The following is a 12,489-nucleotide window of genomic DNA, read 5'->3' on the forward strand; positions in this document are numbered from 1 at the left end:
TTCCTGCTCCTCTGATGCTGCTTGGCCTGCTGTGTTCATCCGGCTCTACACCTTGTTATCTCAGATTCTCCAGCATCGGCAGTCCTTACTATCTACCGAACCAGATGGCTTTATTAACAACAAATGACAGTGGCTGCCATTAGATTAAGCTTTTTATTACATAGTTTTATTGAATTTATGTTTCATAACCTGCTGTGGTAGGATTCAAACCCATGTTCCCAAAACATTTGTCTGGGGTTTGGATTACTACTATTGACATTACCATTTCACCAACACCTCCCCTGATATTTTTTTTAAAAAAAAAATCAACCTCTTCACACTTAGGACACACTTCTAGGGAACAGGCTGTACTTGAACTAACACTGTCTGGCTCAGGGGCAGGGACAATACTGCAGTGCCATAAAAGCCCTTTTTACATGTCTTTTAAATCAATTTGTTCAAACATGTAATGACACACCTAAAGTTTTTGAAAAGATTTGTAGCTCGGATTGTAGATGAGCTTGTAGACTTGCTTGCTGTGTTTGATTGCAGACGTTTCGTCACCCTGCTAGGTAACATCGTCAGTGCGCCTCCAGTGAAGTGCTGGTGTTCTGTCCCGCTTGGTATTTATATACCTCGGTTTGTTGGGTTGGCATTACTTGCGGTTTTGTTTTTCAGTGGTCTGTATATCAGGTCCAGTTCAATGTGTTTGTTGATGGAATTCTGGTTGGAATGCCAGGCCTCCAGGAATTCCCTGGCATGTCTGTGTTTGGATATACAAACCACTGAAAAACAGAACTGCAAGTAATGCCAACCACCCCAGCAAACCAAGGCAGATAAACAACAAGCGGGACAGAACACCAACGCTTCACTGGAGGCGCACTGATGATGTTTCCTAGCAGGGTGACGCAATGTCTGCAACCAAACACAACGAGCAAGTCTACAACCTAATTACACATCTCCAAAGCAAGTGGGACGAGAACATGGAATTCCTGACCCAGACATAGGGATACTACCAGTGCATGACAGGCGCAACAAGAACCCAGCTTAAACTTATTTTCTTATTAACCCAGCTCTTAGATTTTTCTTTAAAAATCAACCTGTAGAGATGTTATGACAGGCTACCGAAGCAGGTAGGACTCAAACCCAGGCCTCCTGATTCAAAGATAGGGATGCTACTACTACTACAGTGTCACATAGAGCCCTTACAAGAACACACACTTGACATCTTCTAATCAACCTATTCGGAGATGTGATTATACATCTCTGGAGCAGGTGGGACTTGATACTTGGCTTCCTGGTACAGAGGTTGTGACACTACCACTGTACTACCATGGTCCGCACAAGGACACAGCGCTTGATATTTGATCAACCCATTCAGAGAATCTTTAAGGGAATCTGCATTTCTAACACTGTTAAGAAGATTTTTAAGTTTTTTTTGGATAAACGAATCAAAACTATTGATGAAAGGCTCAGTAGCCAGAGGACACATGGCCATCAACGAGACATCAGAATGGTGTGTTGCCTCCCTAGTGCCAGCATCAAGGATATCTTGGATAGGGTGCAGAATATTCTCAAAAGGGTAGAGGGACCAGCAGAAGGTCATTGCACACTTTGGAACTAACGACATAGGCAGAGAAAAGGATGAGATTTTAAGGATAGAAAATAGGAAGGCCAGCAGGTGTAGGTCCTCGAGGGTAGTAATATTTGGATTATTCATAATGCCACGAGCTAGTGAGGGCAGGAATAGGAGGACAGAAAAGATGACGCTGGTACAGGGGAGAAGGATTCACATTTTTGGATCACTGGAATCTCTTCTGGGGCAGAAGTAACTTATGTAAGGATGGATTGCACCTGGCAGTATACTGGCAGGGGGATTTACTAGAGCTCCTTGGGAGAATTTAAACTAGTAAGGGCGGCAGGGCAGGGGAAACAACACACCCAGACAGATAGCGAGGAAAGCGAACAGTCCAAGATTGGTGCAGTTGGGAAAAAGGAGCAAGTCAAACAGTCCAGGCAGGCAGGAACAATCAGAGGACGAGATAGGACTGATAAATTAAACTGCATTTATGTCAAGCAAGAGGCCTAACAGGTAAGGCAGATGAACTTAGTATGGTTGGGAAGATGTGACTGGGATATCACAGCAATCATAAAACATGGCTCAGGGATAGACAGGACCAGCAGTTTAATGCTCCTGGGTATAGATGCGATAGGAAGGATAGAAAGGGGGCAACAGAGGAGGGGGAGTGGCATTTTTGATTAGGGATAACATTATGGCTGTATTTTTTTTTAATTCATTCACGGGATGAGGGCGTCATTTATTGCCCATCCCCAATTGCCCAGATTGCTGTGGGTCTGGAGTCACATGTAGGCCAGACCAGGTAAGGATGGCAGTTTTCTTCCCTATAGGACATTAGTGAATCAGATGGGTTTTTCCGACAATCGACAATGGATTCATGGTCAACAGTAGATTCTTAATTCCAGATATTTTATTGAATTCAAATTCCACCATCTGCCGTGGCAGGATTCGAACCCGGGTCCCCAGAACACTATCTGGTCTCTGGATTAATAGTCCAGCGATAATACCACTAGGCCATCACCTCCCCATACTGAGGATGTTCCTGGGGATACATCCAGGGAAGTTAGTCGAGTGGAACTGAGAAATAAGAAAGGGATGATCATGTTATTGGGATTGTACTACAGATCCCCCAGTAGTCAGCAGGAAATTGAGAAAGAAATTTGTAAGGAGACTTCAGTTATCTGTACGAATAACAGTGTCAGGTAGGGGATTTTAACTTTCCAAACGCAGACTGGGACTGCCATAGTGTTAAAGGCTTGGATGGACAGGAATTTGTTAAGTGTGTGCAAGAAAATTTTTTGATTCAGTAGGTGGATGTACCTACCAAAGAAGGTGCAAAATTTGACCTATTCTTGGGAAATAAGGCGAGGCAGGTGACTTAGGTGCCAGTGGTGGAGCATATGGGGCAAATAATCATAATTCTACTAGTTTTAAAATAGTGATGGAAAATGAGATACTGGATCTAAAAGTTCTAAATTGGGGGAATGCCAATTTTGATGGTTATTAAGCAAGAACTTTCTTAGGTTGATTGGGGATGGATGTTCGCAGGAAAGGGATGGCTGGAAAATGGGAAGCCTTAAGAAAAAAAATGAGATAACGAGAGTCCAGCGATAGTATGTTCCTGTTAGGGTGAAGGGCAAGGCTGGTAGGTGTAGGGAATGCTGGATGACTAAAGAAATTGGTCAACAATAAGAAGGAAGCATATGTCAGATACAGACAGCACGGATTGAGAGAATCCCTAGAAGAGTATAAAAGCAGGAGTATACTTGAGGAAATCAAGAGGGCAAAAAGAAGACATGAGATAGCTTTGGCAAATAGGGTTAAGGAGAATCTAAAGGGATTTTGTAGAGTAACTAGGGAGATAATAGGGCCATTAAAGATCAGCAAGGCCCCTATGTGTGGAACCGCAAGAGATGGGAGAGATACTAAACGAGTATTTTGCATCAGTGTTTGCTGTGGAGAAAGATATGGAAGATACTCAACGTCAGGAATAGCCACATCTTGAAAAATGTCCATATTACAGAGGTGGTGGTGCTGGACATCTTAAAATGCATAAAGGTGGATAAACTCCTGGGGCCTGATCAGGTGTACCCTAGAACTCTGTGGGAATCTAGGGAAGTGATTACTGGGCTCCTTGCTGAGATATTTCTATCAATAACCACAGGTGAGGTGCTGGAAGACTGCAGGTTGGCTAATGTGATGCCACTATTTAAGAAAGGTGGTAAGGAAAAACCAGGGAACTATAGACCAGTGAGCCTGACATCAGTGGTGGGCAGGTTATTGGAGGGAATCCTGAGGGGCAGGATTTATATTTGGGAAGGCAAGGGCTGAAGAGGGATAGTCAACATGCTTTTGTGCATTGCAGATTGTGTCCCACTAACTTCATTGAGCTTGTTGAACAAGTAACAGAGGATTGATGAAGTCAGAGTGGAGGAAGTGATCTATATGGACTTTAGTAAGGCGTTTGACAAGGTTACTCATGGTAGACTGGTTAGCAAGGTTGGATCACATGGAATACAGGAAGAACTAGCCATCTGGACATAGAACTGGCTGGAAGGTAGAAGGCAGAAGGCAGAAGGCAGAAGGCAGAGGGAGGTGGTGGAGGGTTGCTTTTCAGACTGGAGGCCTGTGACCAGCGTTGTGCCACAAGGATCGGTGCTGGGTGCACTGATTTTGGTCTTTTATAGAAATGATTTGGATGTGAACATAGGAGGTACAGTTATTAAGTTTGTGATGATACCAAAGCTGGAGGTGCAGTGGACAGTGAAGAAAGTTACCTCAGAGTACAACGGGACCTTGATCAGATGGGCTAAAGAGCCAAAGTGTGGCAAATGGAGTTTAATTTAGAGAGGTTCTGCGTTCTGGAAAGGCAAATCAAGGCAGGACCTATACACTTAATGATGAGGTCCTGGGGTGTGTTGCTGAATAAAGAGACCTTGGAGTGCAGGTTCATAGTCCCTTGAAAGTGGAGTTGCAGGCGGACAGGGTACTGAAGAAGGCATTTGGTATGCTTGCACTTATTGGTCAGTGCATTGAGTATAGGAGTTGCGAGATCATGTTGCAGCTGTACAGGTTAGGCCATTTTAGGAATAATGCATTCAATTCTGGTCTCCTTGCTATAGGAAGGATGTTGTGAAACTTAAAAAGGTTCAGAAAAGATTTACAAGGATGTTGCCAGGGCTGGAGGGTTTGAGCTCCAGGGAGAGGCTGAATAGGCTGGGACTATTTTCCCTGGAGTGTCAGAGAGTGAGGGGTGATCTTAAAGAGGCTTATAAAATCACAAGGGGCATGGATCAGGTGATTAGTCAAGATCTTTGGAGAGGGTGAAGAAAAGATTTACCAGGATGTTGCCTGGTATGGAGAGCATTAGCTATGAGGAGAGGTTGGAGAAACTTGGGTTGTTCTCACTGGAACGACAGAGGTTCAGGGGGTACCTGATAGAGGTCTACAAGATTACGAAGGGCATGGACAGAGTGGACAGTCAGAAGCTTTTTCCCAGGGTGGAAGAGTCAGTTACCGGGGTCATGGGTTTAAGGTGCGAAGGGCAATGTTTAAAGGTGATGCACGAGGCAAGTCATTTTACACAGAGTGGTAGGGAGCCTGGAACTCGCTGCTGGGGGTGGTAGTGGAAGCAGATACTATAGTGACTTTTAAAGGGTGCCTTGAAGGATACGGTCCCTGGAAGGGTAGGGGGTTTTAGTTGTGACGGGCAGCATGTCTGTGCAGGCTCGGAGGGCCAACGGGCCTGTTCCTGTGCTGTAATTTTCTTTGTTCTTGTTCTTGGGGTGGAGCAGTCAAAAACCAGACAGCATAGGTTTAGGGTGAGAGGGAAAGATTTACAAGGGACCTAGGGGGCAACGTTTTCACGCAGAGGGTGGTGCGTGTATGAAATGAGCTGCCAGAAGTAGTAGAGGAGGCTGGTACAATTACAACATTTAAAAGGCATCTGGATGGGTATATGAATAGGAAAGGCTTAGCGGGATATAGGCCAAATGCTGGTAAATGAGACTAGATTAACTTCGGATATCTGGTTGGCACAGACGAGTTGGACCAAAGGGTCGGTTTCCGTGCTGTACAGCTCTGTGACTCAATGACTCTAAGTGGCAATAGAACCAGAGAACTAATTAAGGAGCTCATCATCCACTACATTCTTTTCCTTTGTGAATATTGATACAAAGTATTTGTTAAGGACCTCACTCACTTCCTCCCACTCCACGTATTAATTTCCTCCTTTGTCTTTGATTGATCTAGCTAACCTCTAATGCATGTCTAAAAATGCTTTGGGATTTTCCTGAATTTTGTTTACCAAGGACATTTCACGGTCCATTTTAGCCCCGCCTAAATCCTTGTTTAAGGTCTTTCCTGCTTTCCTCTTATTCTTCAAGAGCTCTGTCTACCTTCAGTTCCTAAACTTTACCTATGCCTCCTTTTTCTTTTTGATTAAACTCACAATTTCTCATCTTCCAAAGTCAGAACCACAAAGAGGCTGCACATGCTCGATGTGGATTTATCCGCAAATAGTTGCTCTCAATCTACATTCCTCAGTTTCTGCTTAACATTGGTGCAGTTAATCTTCCCCGGTTTAGTACTTTCACTCGAGGAATACTTTTATCCTTATCCATAAGTAACTGAAAACTTACAGAATCACAATCACTGTTCTTTTGAAATGTTCCCCACTGAAACTTCCATTCCCCAATACCAGGTGTAGTATTCTTTGCCAGTCCAACAGTGTACATATTGCTTCAGGAAACCTGCCTGGATACAATCAAATTCCCCCCATCCACCAAGCCCTTATACTAATGGAGTCCCAGTCAATATAAGGAAAGTTAAAATTACCAACCTCAACAATTCTGTTTTTACATTTTTCAATATCTCTGCTCCTCCATCTTCCGCTGGCTGCTGGAAGGCCTTTCGTACACCCCCAAAGTGAATGCACCCTTCCTATTGCTGAACTCTACCCATTTATCCTCAATGGATGAGTCCTCCAAGATGTTCTCCCTCAGTACAGTTGTGATATTCTCCCTAAACGATAACACAACTCCCCACCTCTATTACATCCCTCTCTCAAGCTCCTGGAACATCTAAATCCCGGAATGTTAAACTGCCACTTTGTCCCCCTTCTCAATCAAGTATCTGTAATAGCTACAACATCATGGCTATATGTATTAATCAAAGTTCTAAGGTCATCTGACTTACATATTATACTCATGCCAAAACAAATACATTTCAGACTGTCAGTCCCGCCATATTCCGAAATCTCTCCTCTTCGCCTTACTGGTCTTAGTCTTTAACTCCTTGGTCATTTGACTTGCTGCCTTACTGCTCTGGTTCCCACCCTCCTGCCACACTGGTTTAAATTCTCCCAAGTGACACTCGCAAACTTCCCTGCCAGGGTATGTGTCCCTCCAGTTTAGGACTTTCTTAAAAGTAAACATAGAAAATTTAAGGCACCTACTGTACTTAAACTTCTGGACTTGCTGAATTTCTTCAGCACTTTCTACTTCTAATGGCTACAGGCCTATCTTGTCCAACCTTTATTACTAAAATAACCCCTCCATCTCAGGAACCAGTTGAGTGAACCTTCTCTGAACTGTCTCTAAGCTATTATATCCTTTCTTAAATAAGGAGACTAAATCTGCACACTGTACTCTAGATGTGGCCTCACCAATGCCCTGCATAATGGCAGCAAAACATCCTTACTTGTACATTCCATTCCCACTGCAATTAACAATAACATGCCATTTGCATTCCTTGTCACTTGTATGCTAGCTTTTTGTTATTCATGTATCAGAACACTCAGATTCCTCTGCATCTCATAGTTCCGCAATCTTTCTCTATTTAAGTAATATGATTTTCTGTTCTTCTATTCTTCCAGGTGAAGTTGACAAACTTACACTTTCCTACATTATAGTCCATCTGTTACATTTGTGCCCACTCACTTAACCACTTGTATTCCTTTGTAGACTCCTTATGACATTGTTGTAACTTACTTTACAAATTTTGCGATCACCAGAGCGAACAAAATCTCTTTACAATAGTGATTTGATAAAGATTCACACATCTGAATCTGTTAACTAACTTTAGTTGATTACTAAATTTATCTAAGCTCCTTTTGTTAGCTGTAGGACATATTACAGAAATCCAACCCAGACTCAGTTACACAACGCAATACCTGTGTGATATTAGCAGGCTGCTTAATCTAGTCTATATGAAAGATAAAATTCCCGTTAAGATCACTCTGCCATTGCCATTGCTACATCCTTGAGGGAGGGAGGAAAGATGCAGGACTGGAGGGGGCCAGGGATATGTTATGGAGAGATTTAAATAAAAGGATCAGAATTTTTAATTTGATGTATTGTTAGATTAAAACCTTATGCAAGTCTGTGAGCACTGATGATGGGTGAATAAGGTTTGGTGCAGGTAATATACAGGAAGCAGAATTTTGGAGAAAAAAACACAATAGAATGCAGAAAGTGGGAACCTGAACACAAGTGCATTGCAGTAGATGAATCTAGAAGTGATAAAGGAAAGGCTGAAGGTTTCACAAGCAGATGGGCACAGGCAGAAACAGAAATGGACAATGTTACAGAGGGAGAAGTAGGTGATCTTTATAATTGAGCAATTACAGAATTGGAAACTCAACTCAAGCCAAATAGTCATTAAATTTCAAACCAGGTTGAGATCGTAGTCAAGGAGAGGGATGAAGTTGGTGACCTGGGCACAAAACTTTTGTGAGGACTGATTATAATAATTTATTCTGCCCAATATTTGGCTGAAGCAAAATACAGTATATCTACTAGGTAGCAGACAAGCACAATTGGAAGCTGGAGTGTGAACAGATGTGATGAACCAATTCCCTGCTGTGTTATAACATAGCACCAGAAGCAAGTATGAATGAGTGGGTTACACTGAGCTGAAAAAGACTGATCTCATGAGATTAAATTAATTAAATTTAAATAATTGCTTAGCATCGAACTTAAACATTGCTAAAATAAGACAAAATTGAGTTTTTAGTCATGCAATCATCTGGACTGATCCAAGAAACCAAACTGGAAAGGGAATATCATACATCTCAACGATTGGTGGATTGTATCAAATCATGTTCCCTGGACTGTTCTCAGCAGGCCAGTTATGCTCAACCATTCTGGGGCCTGCAAATCTGATTATACAATGTTCAACATTAGATGCGATTCCGCTATTGGACTGTATGTGCTGAATAATCCCCAATGTGCCAAGAATTACACTGGAAAAAAATTTAAAAGATTACTAGTTGGGCTGTCAGTGATATGTATTTGCACACGCTGGCAGTTGCATATATTAACACATAGCACCCTGTTCTATTTAGGCAAAAGGAATTCATGTGCACAGTGCACTTCTTCATCCAGAAAAGAGTTATGGAGATTGCATTCCTAATGGCAACATTCCAACCAATGACAAACTGCCTGCTTGGTCAGGTTTTTCATCTAAGATTGACATTTAATTGTTCCAACTGCATCTTCATAAAAACTATGATCTAACCAATCAGCACACTCTTCTCATGCTGTATAAATCAGCCATGATGTGGAGGTGCCAGTGTTGGACTGAGGTGGACAAAATCAGAAGTCACATGACACCAGATTATAGTCTAACAAGTTTATTTGGAATCACAAGCTCGTGTGATTCCAAATAAACATGATGGACTATAACTTGGTGTCGTGTGACTTCTGACTTTGTATGAATCAGCAGTTCGGTTCTTTATGTGCCAGTCCTGACAAATGCAAGATGGAAAGCTTCAATTTAGTATCTATTTCAGCAATGTTTAATCAAGTTCTGATTAGTTTAAATCCTGCTTAATCTATGTCTAATTCTCCTGTTAACAGGTTATATTTTAAAAGCACGTTACACTTCAAGTGTATATCTTATTCCTTGCAGACTGTACCTGTGTGATTGGAGAGAGTGGGGAGAGAGCTGGTGATAGTTGAAGCTGTTGTCTCCGTGAGTCTGTGCTGACTGGTAAAGTGAGGGGTGTCACAGTTGGTTGTCGGTTCTGGAGAGACCCTGTCAATGACCGCTGTGATGATGTCAGGCCTGCAAACAATGCAAGATGTCACCAAGATTGGAAAATTGATGCAGTGATCAGACTCATTTTGTGGGGATCTGTTCTTGTATCCAGATCCTGCACAGATTGAAGTAAGTTGACCAATTGGCCCTCTTCGACAGGGTGAAAATTGCTGGCCCTAACTCAGCAGTTTCTCAGGAAGGGGATATAAACCAGGTCCCAGAAATCTTTCCACTTGTAAAATTTGCAAATAATTTTGGCCTAATACTAAAAGGGTCATTAGGACTACCCCAACACAGGAATCTGCCTTTCATACACTTGTATCTCTCCCAACTTTTGTCTGCCTGCTCTGCTAGAAAGTGAACTGCAGATATTATTCTCCCAAGACTAACCCCTGTTGAACCTTGGTTCGACATACCAATGTTCTCTAATATCCAGTCTCTGCATCCTACACCCCTTCATACACATGCTGGCTATTGGTGCAAATGTACCCTCACATACCCTGGCTGTTGCTATTGAGGCCTAGATGGTTCAGATTTGCTGCCAGGTTTCCAGTGCTGTTTGCACCGCTCAGGGTTGGGAACGTTGACTCCTCTGGATCTAGTGGAGTAGGAAGAGGCGGCGGGAAGTGAATGGTTGTGAGATCTGGCAGGGATCCTCCGGTGTTATGAGCAACAGGCATCAGTGTTGTGGTATTTTCCTGGTCTGCAGATGGGAAAATACTGTTAAAAAAGAAGAAAAAAAATGAAGTTTTCAACTTGCAAACCAGAGATACAGCCACCTGAGAACATTAATCTTAAACAGATGCTTGTGTAGGAAGAGATTAGCAGTTTTGAAATCATCAGATTACAAATGTTAAAGACCCTGTTCCACACCATCTAAACACTAATTTACATAAGTCTCTCACACATGCACAGTCAAAGTCCAGAAAGTCTACTCACTTGATTCCCGGGACTTCACATGATTTCGGCCGTGATGATACAGACTGTGAAGAAAAACAAATAAAATGAGAAGCATCTTGAAAATGACATGGACAAAACAATGAAACCCATTAGCCGCTATTCCTCTACTGTTTAAACTGTATTTGGAGAGTCTCCATTGTTTTTCCTCCAATATCTCATAAAGATTATGTCAACACTTGATTACTAAATTATGCCTAGTCTAGGAATTATTCTCAGTGTAGAGTGTTGGGCAGAGTATTAGTTTTCCTCTTTAACAAATAATTCCAAAAAATTATTTTTGTATTTCAACCCATTTATTTTGTTCCATCATGATGTCTATTTCTCTCCTGTGAAGCTATTAGGTCTGATGTAATTAAATTACATTGAGGAATTAGTGTCTTTATTCTTTCTGCCCCTATCCACATTCTTCTTGTCTTTTTTTTTCTTCATTCATTCACAGGATGAGGGCATCTCTGGCTAGGCAGTATTTAATGCCCATCCCTAATTGCCCAGAGGGCAGTTCAGAGTCAACCACATTGATGTGGTTCTGGAGTCACATGTAGGCCAGACCAGGTAAGGATGGCAGTTTCCTTCCCTAAAGGACATTAGTGAACCACATGGGTTTTTCCGACAATTGACAATGGATTCATGGTCATCATTAGATTCTTAATTTCAGATATTTATTGAATTCAAATTCCATCATCTGCCATGGAGGGATTTGAACCCAGGTCAGAATATTATCTGGGTATCTGGATTAACAGTCCAGCGATAACACCGCTAGGCCATCGCCTCCCTCTGGTGGTCTTCAACTCTTTAAACTGTGATCAAACTCTATGGTCCTTGTTGCCTCAATGCTTAGAGGTAGCAGCCAATATCAAACAGAGAACCAAAGAAAGAAACAGGTTCTAGCGCTAATCAGTTGATCTGAGGGAGGGCCAGCAATTTTTGGATTTCAATCAATTCTGGAAGAGGGAAAATTATCACATTATGTAAAATAATAATAAAAGCTTTTTCAAGTACATAAAGAGGAAGACAGTAGCTAAAGTGAGCATTGGCCCCTTACAGATTGAGACTAGAGAATGAACAATGGGAAATGATGTAATGGCAAAGGCTTTGAAGAAGCATTTAGCATCCCTCTTCACAGGGAAAGATATAAACAGCACCCCAAGAATAGTAGAGTATCAAGTTGCAAAAGGAAGGGAGAAACTTAAAAATAACTACTAAAGAAAACGAAGTGGAAAAACTAATGGAACTTAAAGCCAACAAGTCCCTGGACCTGATGGTCTGCCTTCTATGGTGTTAAAAGTAATGGCTTGCAGAGATAGCAAACGCATTGGTTGTAACCTACCAGAAATCTCGGTGGATTTGAAAAATGTAAATGTAACACTATTCAAGAAAGGAGGAAGACAAAAAGCAGGAAATTATACCCCAAATTAATCTCACATCTCTGACTGGGAAAAATCAGAGGGGTAGAATCAGGAAGGTTTACAAAATCATAACACTATCACATAGGGTCAACATAGTTTTTGGGTAAAGGAAATCTATCAAAGCTCCTGCAGGATGTTATAAGCATGTACCACTAAGTGTAGTATATTTGGCTTTCCAGAAGGTATTCCATAAGATGCCACACTAAAAGTTGACAAAACAAATTAAGAGCTTACAGTGTTGGGGATAATATATTCAAACTGTTATGAACTTTTTAATTAACAGGAAAGAGTCATTTCAGGATGGCAAATGTAACTGATGGACCAGTATGAGGGTCCTTAAATATTTGCAATCAACATTAATGCCTTGGAGTCAAATTTGTTGATGATACAAAGACAGATAGGAAAGAAAATCGCAAGGAGGGTAGAAAGAGTCTGTAAGGTGATATAGACACACTACACAAGTGGGCAAAAACACTGACATGAGCAAATTCCATCTTTTTGATCATAAAGTGACTATGTCCCCTG

The 12,489-nt window shown here is 41.7% G+C and overlaps 1 protein-coding gene across 3 annotated transcripts in view; it reads right to left on the reverse strand.

Moving 5' to 3' along the window:
* Positions 1–12,489, reverse strand: part of crtc1a (CREB regulated transcription coactivator 1a) — a 143,141-nt gene that overhangs the window by 74,705 nt on the left and 55,947 nt on the right. For all 3 annotated transcript variants that reach the window (XM_048614031.1, XM_048614030.1, XM_048614029.1), the window contains exons 7-9: positions 10,538–10,581; positions 10,098–10,318; positions 9,477–9,625 (exon numbers count right to left, since the gene is read on the reverse strand). In XM_048614031.1, coding sequence (XP_048469988.1) covers positions 9,477–9,625; positions 10,098–10,318; positions 10,538–10,581 — 414 coding nt within the window. The remainder of the gene's footprint in view (positions 1–9,476; positions 9,626–10,097; positions 10,319–10,537; positions 10,582–12,489) is intronic.

This window comes from Rhincodon typus, chromosome 29 (assembly GCF_021869965.1).
Source record: "Rhincodon typus isolate 14 chromosome 29, sRhiTyp1.1, whole genome shotgun sequence".
NCBI classification, from domain to species: Eukaryota; Metazoa; Chordata; class Chondrichthyes; order Orectolobiformes; family Rhincodontidae; genus Rhincodon; species Rhincodon typus.